The sequence below is a fragment of the Phaethon aethereus genome, assembly GCF_964289735.1.
Source record: "Phaethon aethereus genome assembly, chromosome: 5".
Classification (NCBI taxonomy): Eukaryota; Metazoa; Chordata; class Aves; order Phaethontiformes; family Phaethontidae; genus Phaethon; species Phaethon aethereus.
The window spans coordinates 6,324,720-6,343,121 of NC_138579.1; the positions used below are offsets into that span (position 1 = coordinate 6,324,720).

The 18,402-nt window shown below is 39.5% G+C and overlaps 1 protein-coding gene across 1 annotated transcript in view; it reads left to right on the forward strand.

Moving 5' to 3' along the window:
* Positions 1 to 237: 237 nt before the first annotated feature.
* ARID4A (AT-rich interaction domain 4A) overlaps positions 238 to 18,402 on the forward strand; it is a gene marked incomplete at both ends in the record, with an annotated part of 49,475 nt that continues 31,310 nt past the window's right edge. The window contains 4 exon segments of the mRNA XM_082000954.1: positions 238 to 1,299; positions 2,999 to 3,109; positions 5,629 to 5,694; positions 6,635 to 6,725. Coding sequence (XP_081857080.1) covers positions 238 to 1,299; positions 2,999 to 3,109; positions 5,629 to 5,694; positions 6,635 to 6,725 — 1,330 coding nt within the window.

The window sequence follows — 18,402 nt, forward strand, 5'->3', positions numbered from 1 at the left end:
GGAGCGACGCGGCCGCCGCCATCCAACGCGGGGGTGGGCGGCGAGAAAGAAACGAGGCGCAGCCTCTTCGAAGGGCGGAAGGTAGCTTCCCACCGAGCCCGTCACCTCCACCACTGCCCACAGCTCCCCCACCTCCCCCCGCGGGAGAGGCGCTGACCACTCCCGGTTCCTTCCTCCCGCGGCCTAAAATGGGAAAGAGCCCCACACAAAATGGCGCCGGGAGGCTGACCGCGGCGCATGCGCTCTGCGTGCCCCGGGCCACCGCCGCCGCAGGACGCCGTCTCCGCCCCCCACCGCCCCCCTCCCTACCTCTCGTCCCCGCCCCACCGCGTCTCCAAGAGACGCCTCACACCAATCGTGTCGCGCCGTTTCTCTTCCTGTCCCCCAGTTGTGCCCAATCACCGCGCCCAGAGCGACATCCGGATCCAGCTCCTACCAATCAGCCACCGGGGGACACTGACTTCACTTCAACCTCCACCAATCGGATGGCGCTCCGAACGAACACCAATCAAAAGTCTCCGTAGCTCTACCTGCTTCGACGGCTGGCCAATGCCCTCAGCCGGTCGCCCTGTGACCAATGGGGGTGCTGTCCGCGGCACCCAATCCGAGAGGGGCAGAGCCCCCGGGGCGTCACGAGGGGGCCAATGGGAGTTCAAGCAGGACAGATTCTGCTCAACAGCTTGTTATTGGGCTCCCGCTGGTGATTCGGTGCGAGTCCGGGCTGGAGGGGGCGGAGCGGGGCCGCGCTCAGCCGCCGCCGCTCGCGGGGCTGTCGTCGTCTCGGAGGGGGCCGCGGCGCTGGCAGCGCGGTGGGGCCAGGCCGGGCCGGGCAGCGCGGGGGCTGCCCACTTCGCTCCGAGTTTCCAGGTAGGAGGCAGCGAAGGCGGCGGGCGACTCGGCAAGCCGCAACTCCGCCGCCGTCCCGGGGAAAGGGGCGCGGAGCGGCGCCGGGAGCTTCCCCCCCCCGCGCTCCGCACCAGCGCGCCCTTCCACTTCGTGAGGGAGCGGGGACGCGCGCTGCTCCCCTCACGGCGGGGACGGGGACTCCCTTCCCCGCCGAACTCCCCGCCCCGTGCCCTCTCCGAGCGTCCCGGCCGCCTCCCCCCGGGGCTGCCCCGACCCTTGGCGGCGGCGACCGCCCGCCCGCGCCGCCTTCCATCCTCGAGCCCCTTCAGCCGCGCGGCGCCGGCCCGCCCCCGCTGCACCTCCCCCCCGCCCGCGGCCGTCCCCCGGGCCGGGGGCTGCGGCGTCCCGGCGGGTGTCCGTGGGGAGGGAGCGGGGAGTCCGCCCGGCCGGCGGGTGAGGGGGGCGGGGAGGAGGGGCTCGGCGGCGCGTCTCTCCGCGGGCCGCAGAAAGTTGTGAGGGCCGGGGAGGGGCGGGGAAGGCGGCGACGGCGACGGGCCCCGCCGACCCCGGCGACGAAGCCGACCGTGTGGGGCGGCGGGTTTCCCTCCCGGCTGGAACGCGCGTCCCGGCCCCTCCGCCCTGAGGCGGGGAGCAAATGGCGACGTGACACACCGAGGGGCCGCCGGGCGGGAAGCGGTGGCCGCGGCCCCGCTCCCTCCGCGGCCCGGCGGGGCTGGGACGGGCGGCGGCTCCCGCCCGCCCGCGCCGGGCAGCTCGGCCGCCTCTCACGGGGAGACCCACGCTCACGCGGGTCCGCCTTAACCCCTCCCTCCCCCCTTCTTGTTTTGCAGTGTTTCCTCGCGGGGAGAAGTCTTTGAGCTGGAATCCCTCAAATAACCTCTAAAGATGAAGGTAGGCGAACTCCGGGAGGGGAACGGCTCCCTTTCCCTCCCGGCTAGGTGCTTTGGCAGTTCCATTTCTGAATCGCACGTTTGGGCTGAGCAGCAGCAGGATAACGCTGGCCGGGGTTTCGGTGCACGCTGCAAATCCTGTTTCTGCTCTCCAGCTTGAGGTGTGGGTGAGCGAAGCTCTTATCGTCTTACAGTAGTCGACTGAAAATTCACAACCATCTTTGAGTTGTTGTCCTTTGGGCTACGGTCTTTAAATGCTTCCTGTATCAGCAGCTGCTATTGCAAGTTTGCAAAACCACAGCTTTTGTCCCGCCTTAGCTTGTTGCCGGTTTTTTTTTTCAGTACAAAGGCTTAACAATTGTAGTATATTTTACAAAACGGAGAAAAACTTTGTCTTCAGAGTTAAAGGAATAATAAAAACTAAATAAAAAAACCCCAAACCAGTTATTTAATATTCTGTGCCGATTTCCTGTCTTGATAGGCATTTTCAATGTGGTAATTTTGTCCTTGTTTATCAGTTGCTACAAGCACAATGAAGTGAAGTGTTGAGTAATAAAGTCCAGATTAAGGAAAATGTGATGAGAAATATTTCTCCCTCTTAAAATGCAGAAGCAATTAAGCTTTGATAGAGGCATTTCAGGAAAGAAAAGTACTACTTAACAGCTGTTTGAAAGATTACAACAAATTTCTCTAGAGGTCTCCTTTTAGTCAGCAGGAAAAAAAAATCCTATATTTAGAATATTATAGACTTAATTGTAAGTATTGGGATGATAGCAATCTCAAATGTTTTAAATAATCTGTGTCATTGTATTGGTTATAGCTGAAGAAAGTACAACTATCTTTTATACTGCCTTTTTTCAGTTGAAATACTTCCCTTTTCTATGCTGTATTGGAATGACTTGAATTAAGTCATTCATATACATTATTACCCCGTTTATAAGGAGATGTTCCATATATCAGTTCAATACCCTCAAAGATATTTCTGGCAGAGTAACTAGGCTGACAGAATTGGTGAGGGGGTGTCAACACCACTGGTAAAACAAAAATTCCTCTAACTTGGTTTCTTTTTGTTTCTTTTCTTCCTTTTAAAGAACAGTCTGATTGCAAACCTGAATACAGACATTATCACTTAAAAGTCAATAGGTCTAAAAGTTTAGATGCAAAATTAAATATATAATTATGTAGCTGTAAAAATAAATTGGAAGAACTAAACTTTGTTCTTATTTTTTCTTTCTTAATAGGCAGCAGATGAACCTGCCTACCTGACAGTGGGAACTGATGTCAGTGCCAAGTACCGTGGTGCCTTCTGTGAGGCAAAGATTAAGACAGTGAAAAGGCTTGTGAAAGTCAAGGTAGTATCCTGTGGTTGCTGATGATTTTATTAAAGCATTTTGTTGAAGGGACTGTCAGGGGATATTCTAGTCCTGAAGACTAGGAAATGTTCATCACCTCGCTGTATGAATTTTAAAGAACACATGAATGTCACTTTTCATAATTGTTTGCTGTGGGGTGTTTTTTGTTTGTTTTTTGTTCTTTTGGGGAGTGGTGGTGATCTTTTTTTTAGGAGGATAGTGGAACTAGAATGAGCTTTCACATTACCTATTCTTGCTACTTCTTTCCTGATTACGATTGTCTTCTGTCTGTGCATGCATCAGTTTCACAGCAATCAGTTTTGAAGTCACAAATAGAGGATTATGGCTTTACATGAGTAATAAGGAATAAGAGCAACATCTTCAGAAGCAAAAGTTCCATTTCATTCCAGCTGACATTCTCAGTTTCATAGCTTGAAACTTAACAGGCAATACCAAAATAAATCGACATAAGAGCAAAAAGATGGCAGTAATTCGTTTCTTAGACCATGTTTTAGAAATGTCCAGGACCGACATTTGTTAAGTTTTGAGCATCTTGCTGCCACTTCTAAAACAGCATGCTTTGGCTGTAGCTGAGTTTTACACATGCATAGTACTGGCATGTAATATTCATTCACATTTACAGTTCTTATGCCAAAATAATGAAAAAAATCAGTCATTATTTCAGTGTTGCATTATTGTTGTTAGCTAGTGTGGGAAAACAAGAATAAAATGTAGTTAAACAGAAGTTAAGAATTCAAAGTAATAACAGAAATTGTTCTTCTGCTTTGTTTTGTCAAAATCTTCCCACTTCCTGCTTTCTTGTCTACTGTCCAGGATATGTAAATAAGGCATTAGTGACCCAAAACCCCTTAACAAATAGAGATAAAAGCTTCTTTTTATAACCACACATCTAAATTTTTATGTGCTTTAATGCTTAGATGAAGTAGAGCAAGCTATCTGCCTCTTCAGTTACATATATAGATCATATCACTTTATCAGAGTGCTTTTCATGGAAAGAAAAAAACCCACAATCAGATCTTGGATTCTTTTCCTCTGTTCTTAATGAGTACTTTTAGAAATTTGTGATGTTCTTTTGAAATCTGTGTTAATGAGAAGTTCCGTAGGAAGCAGCATGCTACCCTTCCTGGTGTGACATCCTTGATTTTGTATCTGTATCTTTGGTCTGATAGAGTATTTGAGCTGTTAATAGGTGAGAGTTTCTTTTTCTTATTAGAATCCTATGCTTTATTACTCGATGATAAGATTTGGAAGTATATGAGGCTGCTGTTACTTGGTGGAAATTTCTGTCACTGTATCTTGATTATATTCTAACAACTGAAGTTTTAACAGGCTAAGCCTGGTACTGTAATTAAGAGCGTGTAGGCACACCCTGGCACACGTGCAAAGAGTCCAAAAAGTTTAGCAGTCTTTTCCTGAGTAGCAGGACAGCCTGTATTCATCCCAATGCCGATACAAAATTTTAAATAAAAATTGCATAAACTGCATTGTTAACCTGAATGTGTGTTAATACCAACACTATTTTAGCATGCCACTAGTGTTGTATTCATAAATACAGCTACAGTGTAGACTATGGTTGGAGGTTAATAGGGGAAGCCTATTAACCTATGAAGATGTCCTAAAACTGGACATCTTTATAGGTGGAAAGGAAGCTCCTGGAACTTTGGATTCCTGAAAAGAAATAGGAGTTTGGGAACTTCTTTATTAAAACACCATAGGTGTGTTTGCTATAACAAGTGGTAGTGAAACAGTTAACAGTGTTGATGTCTAAATATTCACCTTTTATGTTTCTAAACCGAGTCTTTGCAAACTCAGGGGTTCAAATGGCATAGGCTTACTTTCAGTCTGTCTCATCAGTGTTATCTTCTCAAACACAGGATTTTAAAGGGAGAAGCATAGTTTACTTACACTGTAACTGATCCTTATTTTCATTGCACTTGTAGTGATGCGCAGCTTTACCGTAAAAACTTTTATCTTGCTCAAGGTAACAGAAGGGTTTGTATTGTGGTCAGCTTGGTGATTTTTTTGATACATATTAAATAGAGAGAGCTTTTTATTTTGGTTGTAATTTAGTACTCAATGTGTTGTTAATGAAGTGCTACAGTTGAAGTAGAGAGAGAAAAAAAACCTGCTTGGGAGAGAGAGAAAACCTGCTTAATTATTTGACCTGGAAGCCCAATGCCAGGTGTGCCCTGGATTGCATCAATATCCAAACTGACATCAAAATATAGTTTCTTTGCCTTGGAATGACTGATGTTTGATTTGCCCTGTTCTTTAATTATGATGTCTCAGATTAAGTATTAAGTGTGATACTTGGGGCTTCCTATGAGTAAAACCGTCCATGCCAAATGTTTTGCATTCAATAATGTTTGAGTCCATTTGATTGATAAAGATCTTATTTTCCAAGTTGTTGTTGTTGTTGTTATTATTACAGTTTCATACGCTTTTTGTATGCTATTAAAAATAAGATGTGTATAAAAAAGTTTACTAATATCTTTCAGGTGGTCCTGAAGGGGGATAACTCAACTCAGTTAGTGCAAGATGACCAAGTGAAAGGACCTCTAAGAGTACGTATATTGCATGCCTTTTGTTTTTTTTTAATGTAGTCACAGAATCGATTTGTAAAATTCTAAATTTTGATGCTGTTTAGGTGGGTACCTGTTCTACAGAATTTAAATCAACAGGAGGAGGCTTATTGCTTTAGGTCAGATTGATTCTGAATAATTAGTCTTAACTCTTGTAGGTTTTAGAGACTGTTTATGCTTCTCCATGTAGTCTACTCCGTATGCAGTTTTGCACACACAATGATTTTGTATCTTGTAAGACATAAAACTTCTCTTAGAAGTAATGGAGAACTTGATTACAAAGCTAAGTTCAAGCCCATTAGACAATAGTAAATACTATTGTTCTAACTGCCTTTTAAGTAATTGATGTAGTTTCTGTAAAAATATTTGTTGATTTGTATTTTTGTATGTAACAGTTGTCTGCTAAAATACATAGCTGCATTATAAAACACTGACTGCAAATAGAGCTCTTTAGACGAGATTATCTTTTTTTGTTATTGTCTTTTCTCTAGCTACTGCAAGAACAGCAATGCATGTTGTAATTTGCTACTGAAATTCTGATCTAGCTGACAGTATAACAACATGTTTAAAGTATAAGAAATAGTAGTAATTGCATGCCCATCAGTAATGAAGTAATACTTTGATTGGAAATAAATATGCAGATATTCAATTAGCCTTCTATTACTTCTTGTGATGATGTAAGTCATGCTGAAATTAGATGTTCTGAGTGTCTTACTGCTTTACCGTCTAGTTGCTGTTCAGCCTTCATGCTTAAGGACCTTTGTTCTTACCAGCTAAGTAACTAATTTTACAAAATAACAATTAGCTAAAACACGTCTTTAAAAAAGTAAATCTGGCTTGTTGGAAGAATTAATGTGTACATGTTTTTTTCCATTCTATGAGTTTGGGATTACACGTAACCTTGAGATACTCCTTTTTGCAGGTTGGTGCAATGGTTGAAACCAAAATGCCTGATGGATCCTTTCAGGAAGCTGTTATCAGCAAGTTGACAGACGCTAGTTGGTATACTGTAGGTGAGTAGCGACGTGCTTTCATTTATGGTCTCTAATCTTTGAACGATATATTTTTAATTATAGGTAATAACATAAGTAATTATATCTTGTATTGTAAGATCAGACATAGATTTTGTAGAGGACTTTTTTAAGTCTTCCAGGTCTTGTTTCCTTTCCCATTTAAAGTAGGATAATAATTATTTGATGTTCAGGGGGGCTGTTGCAAAGGTAATTGCGGGGCTGAATAATCAAGTTTTATTTGGCACAACATGTGTATACTAATGTTAGTGTCACTCACTGGAATTCAGAATAATTTTTGCAGACTTTTAAGACATACACCTTGTAATTGCACTTCTTGCTGAAAACCTGTGGCATGTAGTGAATGACTGCTATAGGCAACCTTGTATGCAAGAAAAGCATTGGTAGCACCATTATGCATTCTGAAGCATTTTCTCTGGCTCATGTAGAGTTGAGGGTAGTGTTTTATATAAAACAATGGAAGAAAGGATTTAATTTTTTTAAAGAAAATAATTGACACATCACACTTTAAAAAGAGGGGACATTCACTTATAATGTAAAGAACTGCGTTAAAATAATTTTCAAATAATGATTATATCTAAAGTGAAATGGAAACCTACTTTGCTTCCCATGTTTGGAGGCTCATGAGCTTTTCTGTTACTGAAATAGAAACCTCAGAATGCAGAGTCAGCAAAATTTCAGTGTTGAACAAGAATTCATTGCAAGATAAATTTCTTTATTTTGAATAATTAGAATTGCTCATTCTGATCTCTAGATTTTTTCTGAAACGCCTTTAATGTCAGAATGACAAAACCCAGCAACATTCAAGTAATACTAGATAAGCAAATAAAAACCCCACAATGTTTGAATCAAAGAGCTTTACAAGCACCTGTCCTTTTTTACATAAAAACTTCCTTACAGCAGTGGAGTGTTATATTCACTAATAGTAGCATGGAGAGAACGTGCTCCTCTTAATTGTCCTGTACATGCTACTCTTTGGCATTTCTTTTGAGATTCGTACTTGCAAATTTAAACTGTTTCTTACCAGCTGCCTTGTATACCAAATGTATTCAGCTTTTCTTCATACTATTTTTACTCTCTCAAGGAGTCCTCTATCACATGAATTGTCAATTATTTTGATTCATTAACCCCTTTTTTAAGATATAAATAAGATATTTTCAGTAATCCAACGTTTCCATTGGAGTAGGTAAGGTTATGTCATCTTTGGTGGGATCAGAATAAGGCTCTCACTGCAGATAATTTGGAACGATTTATCACTTTATGGTTATTATTGTTATTGCGTGCTTTAAATATAAGCCAGTTGACTTACCAGTTGACAAAGCTCACTTGGTTCTCTGCATTTTTCTTCAAGCTTATACCATTGCTGTAGATTTAGCTGTAAAATTGTAGTATATGTTGTGTCAGGGAGGAAAGGCAGTATCATTTTGGAACACAGATTTAAAATCGACTTGGATTAGTACTATAATGTGACATACTCAGTGAAGAACATTGGACCTTCAACTTTGTTTTGTATTGACTTAGATGTTCACTGTTTTGATACAGAAAAGATAAGAAACACAGTATTGCACTGATACTTTCATGCTGTATGGATTAGCATTTGCATTTTAAAACTCTTACTTATTTTAGTTTTAAAGCAGCACGTTTCATGGAATCATAGAATAGTTTGGGTTGGAAGGGACCTTGAAAGGTCCAACTGTAGTTTTAGCTAATTCTCTTTGAATTTGGAGCAGAAGATTTACATCAGTAAACCAACCCTACATATTCCTGCTTCAGTGATTAAAAAAAAAAAGCTTTAAACTATTAATTGATAAAACAAACATACTTGTCTTCTTACATTTGACAGGTGAAGCTTAAATCCCCTGTTTTGGGGGTGAGTTTTGTCTGTGTTTTCTTTTTTTTTTTTTTTCTTTTTCTTTCGAGCAGTACAATTCTGTCAGAAATCTTTCTTTGATGAGCAGGTAATTTGAACAGTGAATACATGCTCTGCCCTGTATTAGTGGATTGTTGTTTAGATTTAACAAGTTGTTGAACTTGGCCCAGTAATGTAAGAGATAAATCCCGCATGCCATAATTTTCACTTTATATGTTTATTAAAGTGCAGTTCCTCAGAAGCTTGAACCAATGGATTAATTTAATATTGCAATTTTCTTTTCTCCAAAAATATGTTTTGACAGGCAGAATAGAGAAAATAAAAACTCATATGTTTTCCATATGCAAATGTATTAACACTGCTAGGATTTTGTAAAAATTTAGAGCTGGGGGTGTGTGGGGGATTTGAGTAATCTTATGGTAGGTTAACATGCAGTACTTTAATGTGGCATATAGAGTATATATACCCAGGACTATGAAAATACAATTTCAACACATTGGAGTTGTATTTAGGTCTTATGAACATCTTTGTGAGTGGTGTGTGGTGGCGTGCTTATTGGTCTTGAAAGTACAGGTAACAAAGTAAGCAGATCATGAAGTTTGTGTCAAGGAAAACGGTTATTCTACTTTTAAAATTGGAAAAGTGTTCTAGGTTGAGTACAAAAACATTGAGCTGTGAAAAATAAGCCTTAGCTTTCGCCTGCTGCTTCCATTGTATCTTTGTAGAAAGTTTTGGATAGATGTTAGGTGTACGTTTATGTTGCTGTGAAGCAAACCGAGTTGCATTCATTCCTTTTTAATAGATGATGGGCTGTACTACTTTGCAGTCTTACTGACTGATTCAGTCAAAGCTAAAGAGTTGAGAGGAAGTGGATTAAACAGCCTTCAGGTTTCTAGAATGTCTTCCTGAATGTGGTCAGGTTTGAGATAGAACGCACAAGGAAAGCTTGTGTTTCAGTAGTATGTGCTTTTCTTGTACTATTTATTTTCTGTGTTATGTAGCATCTCTTTCTCAGTGATCTAAAAGTAGACTGACATGGATAGGGAAACCAGTAATATATGCAGACAAACATTTTCAAAGTGTTAAGTACAAATACATTAAAAAAGCCACCAAAGCAAGCTGTATGCATGTCTAGTGAGAACGAGTGATGTTCTCCTTTGCAAATGGGTTCTCTATTTCAGATAGGTATCTAAAAAGAAGAAAAGTCAACTGAAACAACTTCACTTTGTTCAGTAAGGTGAACCAGTAGAAATGCTATGTTGAATTAGCTGTAGTAGGCTACTTTGCCATGAACGTAATGAAAGAGCCACAATGATGATCAGTTAGACAGGAGATACTGTTAAAATAGACTATTAGTGGTGTTTATGGACCCAAAATAAATAAGAATTTATTTTTATAGTAGCTGCCATAAAATCACTTTTTCATCTATTTTTACATAATAGTGATGTTACTGTAGCCATTTAGTTGTATTGAAATTTTCAGCTGTGATTTGGAAATGCTTTTGAAAATACCTTTGAAATTCAGTTTTTCAGTATAGGTAGGTGAAAAAACAAAACCTGTTTGGAGTGAAAGTTTAACAATGTCTGGCAAATGCCATTGCACAAGTCATCCTTCTCATACACTCAGTTGAGTTTGAAGTGGGATGACAGTAATAGCAGTTTCAGTTCTTTCAATAACAAATGGCTCAGTTAGATGTTTTAATCTTTAAAATGCAATTATTTAAAATGAACTTCCTTAATTTACAAATTTTAAAGTGCTGCATTGATGCTTTTGAAGTGTTGAATATATTGCTAGGTGATAATTGCATAGTGTTTGAATGGTCTATCAGATCTGCTTTTAGCTGAGCCAGGTTTGAATTATGGCTTACTTTTAGCGTATCTTCCGCCTGATTCTCTGTTAACTTGTGAAATGCTTCAGGTAAATACTGAAATAATGTCTGAAATAACTAAAAAACCACAACAAAACCCAGACCACACCTTACAAAGTGCATAGTTGTATTTTCCTTCTTTCACATTCTCTCTGGAATCTTACAAGCATTATCAGAATTTCAGAAAACAGAAATTCTTAGGTATGTGTTCTCTAAGGAAACACTTTTGTATCACTTCTGTACAGAACTAGAAGCAATGTAATGTCAATATAAAAGTGAGAAACAGTATTTCAACTGAGCAAGCATCCGAAGAGTTGCAGTTAGAACGGCCTTTTTTATTGCCCAACCAAACGACAGTGTCATCTCCCTTTTGACAAAAAGCAAGTCAATAATCTGTATGTGCTTAGATCTCGTTAAGTATATGTAATTTAACTATATCTACAACTTTAAACAAAAGGAAAAAACACATCAAATACATTGAGCCTCATGCCTTGTATTTTGTTAGATAAAATCATGGAAAAGTTTTTCTAAAGAGAGAAAGAGAAAACATGTATTAACTTTCAGTAATTTTTCCTCTGAAATGAGTAGGAAATAGGGAGAAAAAAAACAAAGCAGTGAGAGGCATTTGCAGTTTCTAACAGACCTTGCTGCCAACAGTAGGGCTTTATATACTGTTTAGAGTGAAAGGGAGTGTGACTCCTATTTTTTGAGAATTATGGCTTTCAGGCTTCATATAGTGCTTTTATGTAAGAGAAGACATGCCTTGTCTCCTTTTAAAAGTTATCATGAAACGGCAGAATATTTTAACGTAAATAGTAAAGAGTTTATTTTTCTCATTCTTTTCAACACTGCATGAGTCTGCAAAGCCAACAAGAGTTTTTCCTTTTTGGCTCTAGCACAGTGTTGTACATCAACATGCCCCAACTTTGGCTGTGCTTGTAAGCCAGACACCAATTCTGAGACACCTCTGTGAGCCCCATACCTCTGCTTGTGCTGCTGTCTGGCCTCACATGGTGGTAACTTCCTTCTCTTGTGTAATTACTTTATTTTGCAGGTAGTTTGCAGGGAATGCTGAGAGTGTGTGTTGAGAGTAGTTAGATACCCGAGTGCTCATCCTTGTGCAAGTGAAGTTTTGGCTAGTCCACTTAAGTTGTTCTGGAAGTGAAGTATAGTCTCAGCCACCAGTTGCATCACTCTGGGATACCACATTTAGGAGGGCAGGTGACAGAAATAAAAGGTATTAAGTATTTGGTTCATAGAATCATAGAATTATTTGGGTGGGAAGGGACCTTTAAAGGTCATCTAGTCCAACTCCCCTGCAATGAGCAGTGACATCTTCAACTAGATCAGAGCCCTGTCCAACCTTGACCATGGTTCTAGTCCTCTTTCATGGGTTTTGAAAATTCCAGTTCATAATTCTGAGGATGTTTATCAGAAAATGAACCAACAGTGATATCTTAGGACTTTAAGGAGAAGGGTTGCTAACAGGAACTATTTATAGTCACATTTTCATATTTCAAGATAAGTTTTCCTCTTTGGATGCTGTGTGGAGATATCTGTGCTAACAGGAAAAATTGGCTTGGTCCTGGCTCCACTGCAACTTTAAGCTCCTAACATGACTTATTGCTGCATGAAGGGTGGTAAAAGCTATCAGTGCCACACCACAGTCAGTTATTTCATCCATGCCAGAAGCTCATCGGTTTGTCTTTTTAGAACTTGAACAGCACACATTTTGTAGTATGTGCAAGGCACTAGTCACGTTTGTGTGGCTGGTTTGACCGGTTCTTCTCAGCATCCTGTTGAGTTCTCCATCCCAGAAGCATCATTTCATCTTCTGGTTGTGCATGTGTCATACAGGAATCCAAAACCACAAGTGTGACAGAGGAACTGTGTGGTTGCCCCCACTTTGCTGGTGCTCTATACCACCCTGACCCACCAAAACTTTTTTCTTTTTGTCTTCAAAATGTTGCTTGGGTGGAATTTGAGGAAACCCTGTATTTGTCTGGAGTCCTTCCATGGGACATTTTTTAAGTGCACCTTTGGCACATAGAAACTGTGTAATCGCTGTATCGGTTGCTTTCTGGAGAATCTAGAAAAGGAGCACTGCATTTTGTGCTTACGTGTGTTTAGGCAACGTGCAGGTAGAGGAGCAGATGTGATGGTGGAAAAGTGTATTAACTGAACATTGTTACAAATCAACTGGATAAAGCCTTTGCTTATAAAACCACCCTTGTTACAATGTGGACTGAGTGTTAAAAAAATTGTGTACAAACAATAGGGTAGGGAAAGGAAGGAGGTAGAATTTTTTTTCTCTAATCTCTTTGAATGTAACAATAGTAAGATTACTGTAACATCTCAGAAAAAGCAGTTTCATACAGTAGGTTTTTGAAAGGCAATAGTCTTCTATGAGTAGGCTCAAGGGTCACTCTTCTGTGTTTTCAGTGATATTTCACATACATTTCTGTAGAGGAATTGAAGCTTGTTTAAAATGTTGTGGTTTTTTTTTTAAATTGAGTTCTGTAGTCTTTCCAGTAGCACAATACACTGCAGTATCTTGCTCTTACAGTGATTAATTGGTAGTTAGTACAGTCCTTGTCTACAAGCTCATTCAACAAAGTATTGCATGAGACTTGGTACTTTCTGTATTGATTCCACAGCAGAAAAACAGAAATCTGCAAAACTTGCCAACATTCATTGAGACATTCATAGGTGGCATCTTTGATAGTTCACAAATTACTACTTTGTCAGGCAGCTAGTGAAAATAATTAAGTGTGCATAGTGACACTGGATCAGTTTTTACTTGTTGGTGCGTACTTTCAATTGTCTTGGTAGATTTAAAAGTTTCTGAATGGGATGAGGAATAAGAAAAAAGGTTTACTTGCTATGCAGTATAGAATCTCTCCTCCTTTGGGCAGCAACAGTAACATAACTTGTTGAATTTGAAGTTAACAAGCAGATGCAGCCTTGAGGGTTGTTTTTCCTATTCACTTGCCTATTACAGGACTGCCTTGTTCTGGTAACACTGACTGCTCTGTGTATAAGTAATATCGTAACTGTTATGAGGATGTGATTGCTAGTGTCCTGCTATGTTCTCCTTTTTTTTTTTTTTAAATCTTGGGGATATTTATAAACAAGATATAGTTAAACCTGTCTGCAATATTTTGTGGCAAGTTTCTTCACGGCTCTCAAAAACTTGCTAATATTTCTTGTAAGTAAATCAGAACTAATGTTAAGACACCATTTTTGTGGGGACAGGGTTAGTATTATTTTTGTTAATGGCATTTATGGGGCTACTGCAGACAAGGAATGCAAGATACCCGCTCATCAATAGCGAATTGAAAATTGCACTGTTTAATGTATTTTTGAGGTACTCAACTTCTAAATGAGAGAATTTTTTTTCTAACTTTTGGGAATTACTGCATTGATTCCCACTGGGAAGCTTTGTTTTTCTGTCATAGATTTGGCTTGCCTAGGCTTCCACAAACAGAGAAAAAAATTCAGTTCTGTTTCTTTCCTCTTATTATCAACAAGGTTGGGATGTAGCAAAATTCTGAAAAATTCTCTTTTATTTCTATTTTTATTATGTATGGAGCATATTGAACTCCATTCTTGGGCTAGAGCAAGCATTATAACAGAGACTGTTCCTCCAGGTTGTGCTGCTTCATCATCTTTTTTCCCCTTCTGTCAGTGTTCTTCATTAAGCAACATATGTGGAAGAAAGGACTCTGGCCAGCAGCAAAGTTGCTTTTCTTTCTGTCTCTCCTACTTTGCTGTATTGACTCTTAAATGTGGTAGCATGTAGGTTCCTGCCTAGTATGTGTCATTCTTCTGGAAGTATTTACTGAAGCAGTCAGCTGGTACACCCTGGTTCCCCAACAAGTACCTGCCCACTACAAGATTAGGCAATGGTAGTACTTAAAGGGCTTCTGCTTTTTCATACTTGTTTCTTTGGAAGGTCAAGATTGAAGTCTTACTTCTGGATGATGTTAAAAAGAGGAATGAATTTGCAGCTTAGAGCATGTTCTGAGAGCGTATTAAGTTCTTCTGACATGACTGTTATCAATAGTATCAAAGTATCACATAGCCAAAAAACCTGCCATCTGCCCTACTACGTGTATTTATGAATTCCTTAATATGTGATACTGTACATTGAAAAGATACTCTTTTAAAGCGTCTAGGACTAGCATTAAAAAGTCACGCATAAGGTGGCAGTAATATGAATGGTACTTTTGTTGAAGTAGATTTTTCTTAAAAGTAAGATGGAAACCAAAAGGCCTGCTTAGTTTAAGGTATATATTTTTAAAGGTGCTGTGTCTATCTGATTACCCTTTAAGTAAGGTGCAAACGAGTATTTTCTCTAGAAGAGAAGCAAGTTTAAAGTAGTTAAAATTACAAAACATTTCATGCATTGTGGTTAATTTGAGAGACTCTTTACTTGGTCCCACTTTAGTAATTCAAGTAATTGATCTTTTTATATGAAAAATGGTGCTGTCCTTCCTGCATTGACACTTTAGAAAGTGATGACTAGTTTAGCTAAGGAAATGTTTCTTTTTATTCTGTTCCGTTACATACTTTGTTGTTCTGCAAAGGTGTTGTCTTGCTCTGAGTTATGCAGCTATGCTGTCCGTTGCAGGTGCTGTTGCACATGTCCATAACATAAATCATTGTAGAATGAGCAGACAGTTTCTTATATATCTAAAAACTTACATGGTCAAAGAAAGTTTCAGTTTATCCTTGAAGCAATGAAATTACTTTGAAAGACCAAAAATATTAGTGCCTTCTGTTTCTACCCCTCATGGTCTTTCTACCTCTGTCCCTACTGGTTCCCATCAAGATAGAAAACGTAATATATCTGTCACTTTTCTATTAATCATTTAAAAAAGGCGAAGTCTTTGTAAGTCATGATAAAGCGATGGTATTTCCTTCTGTATAACACCACTTAGTTCTTGTTATTGAGAACTCTGTTGTAATTCTTTAAAAGCATTTTCTGTACTGAGCAGGTGATGTGTAGGGATAGCCACACATAGACTTGATAAAAAGTGTCCTAGTTTCGTCATTCATGTGTATATATGAATTTACACATATTTATATATGAGACTCTCAGGGGTCAGATATGTTGACTCTATCCATTCTTTTAACCTGAATGAGGCGTGAAGGGGAGAGAAACTTCAGTCCTGGAGGAAAATTACCAAGGTAGAATGGAACGTATTGGACTTGATTACTTGGAAAGAATCACACACTTTTACACTCTGCTGTGCATTTCCTCTGCCCCAGGCAGGACAGTTTCACATGGCTGCTGAACAGAGATATTTTTCTACACTTTCATTTAATGGTTATGCCAATTCCTTGGCCTGCTGCAGTTCAGGAAGGAGGTCTGAAAATTTGTGCTTCTCCACCTTCCATTACTGAAGTTGTGTGATAGCTGCCTCTCGTGAAAAAAAGTACTCTATCCTTCTGGAAAGAGTGGCTTTCCTTGTAGGGGCAGGAGAGGAGTTTCAGAAGGATCTTTGGGGTTTTTTCTTTTCCTTTTTGTAGTCCACCTGTTTAAGTTTTGGAAAATATAGGGTGGCCTAGCACTTTTTCTCTGTATGGCAAGGGACAAGCAGCTTCTGTAGAACAGGCCATTTCTGTACCTTCAGCTAGAGAAATCGGAGAGGAATGGCAGGGAAAGGCTTGTAGGAAGAGGGCTGCTTTTGAGGCATGGGGTAGACTTGTCTTTATTCGGGTATGAAACTGGGAATAAGACTGAAAGTATGACTGCTGTGCTCTGAAAGCGCCTGAAAGCCCCTCTGTCTGAGGGGTGATTAGGAAAACTTAATTATTCAGCATGAATTATTTTTTCTTCCATGTTCTTTTGTCCGTGGAAGTGAAATATAAATTTAGGAAGTTGATGCTTCTGCAATTGCAATTACATTTTGCAGTCTATAATTGCCTCATATTGGTCAGGAATATCTAATTATGTGACTTTCAAAGTTCTAAATTAACTTGCATGTTTGTTGTAATTGAGGAAAGCAGAATATCTCACACAGTTCTTAATTGTCATAATTTCCTTATATGTCCTAATTTAAGTAGACTTTAGCGTGTTTGACTAGTGTATTTTACTTAATGCTCAGTATTTATAAGATTTTATCTTTTAGGGATAAAAAGAGGTTTATGTCATTAAAAATGTATATGGTGAAAAAAGTTTGGGAGATAATATAAGTAATAAAAGTTTTGAGCATTTTATATACTCTACAGTATGATACAGAGATTCTTTGCCAACTGGCTTAATTTTGAAAACTGTTCTGGTTTATGAATGGTTTGCTTGATTTCTTCTGCTGCTGTACTAGTTTTAAATAAATAGGTAGAGCTTCCAAAATGGGAGGTAAACTAGACTGGTTTTTTTCTTTACTGTCACGTATTGGGTTCCATTTGCCTTTTTTCAATAAAGTTACCTATTGCTGATCACTAGCCATTTCTCCCTTAAAATGATTATTTGTGAAATATTAGTACTTTTACTTTAGTTCTGAATGTGTTTGGCAAAGGATAATGATGGTAATCTGCCTTTAAGTCTCTTCAGAGCAATGAGAAATGGCATATACCTCAGGGTGCAAAAAACATTTTTAAAAAAACCAACCAGCCAAACCACTCCAAAACTTGAAAAGCCAATGGAACACTGTTATCAAAGTGTACAGAGAGCGAGCTGATGAGTGACGCATTTGGAGTAAGTAATGAAACTTAAACTTCAAAGAGATAGCACAGATTTATTTCTTTCTTTTTAATTAATGTAAACCTGTGACAATGCTGAACTTCAGGTTTATTTTGAGTGCTCTGGTCTTTGCACTTAGCTGAGCAGTGGTACCAATGCTAAATTAGGAACTCAGAGGGGAGGAGCTCATACTTTGTTTTCCCAGTTATTGTGAAGTGTTGCAGTGGTGGCTTCCTTGAGCTGTAAGCTGAACTAGAAGATTTTGAGAGTAACATACAAATGTTGGGGTGGACGGGTCTTACTGGTATTTATATTTTCAAAGTGTTGAAAATCCTGTTAATTAGCATAGCTAATTAGGTATATAGGTATCTGCTGTTCTTAAAATACTAGGTTTTTGTAAGAGGAGAAGTTAGTTGCTTTCTGCGTACAAGTATTATAACGTAAGCCATTAAGATAATTCAGTAGTGGAGCTTAACACAGCAGTATCTCTACTCTGAAGATGGAGGAACCTTAAAGCTTGTCTTATCAAGCTTCATTAAATTTATATTCATACCTTTTTATATAGTTATTATTGCAGTCTATGATTTTAATCTAAGATTATGAGAACGTGACTGTTCTACTTAGTTATTTGACAAATAAGTTCTTTTCTTGCTGCAACCAATCTGTGTTTTTGCTAACAATACACATATATTTGATATTCATGCTAGCTCAAGAGATTTTCATTTTTTGCATAGAAGTATGCCAAAATTATTGTACCGATACGCACAACATTCGTGACGTTTTTTATTTTTATTTTTCAAAGTTCACTACGTTTCAAGTAGCTTAAATATAGAGTAGTGTTCTACACTTTGACCCACACAAATAAACTTTTACCTTACTGGAATGCCAGACTGCAACCACCTGGTCTACTCTTTGAAAACGGCCTGTTCACATGGCTTAGACAGTGAGATCTGAACCAGTGCATGGGGGCTAGTAACTTTTCTTTCCTTCTCTTCAAGGAAGTTTTCGAGAAAAGATTTTATTTAAACTGGCTAAAGAATAGATCCTTCTCAGGCAAAGCTTGCAATAGCCTTATAGCATTCTAGTCTGCTTCAGCTGATGGAACTTCCCTTTCACTTGTGTGTGAGTTTTTAAGAGAACAGGATGTCTACTAAGTAGTCTTTATAAATTGGTCAGACTTACAGTTGCAGGTTTCCAGTACTTGCAGTCCGTTGGTAGCGCAGTATTGATAGTG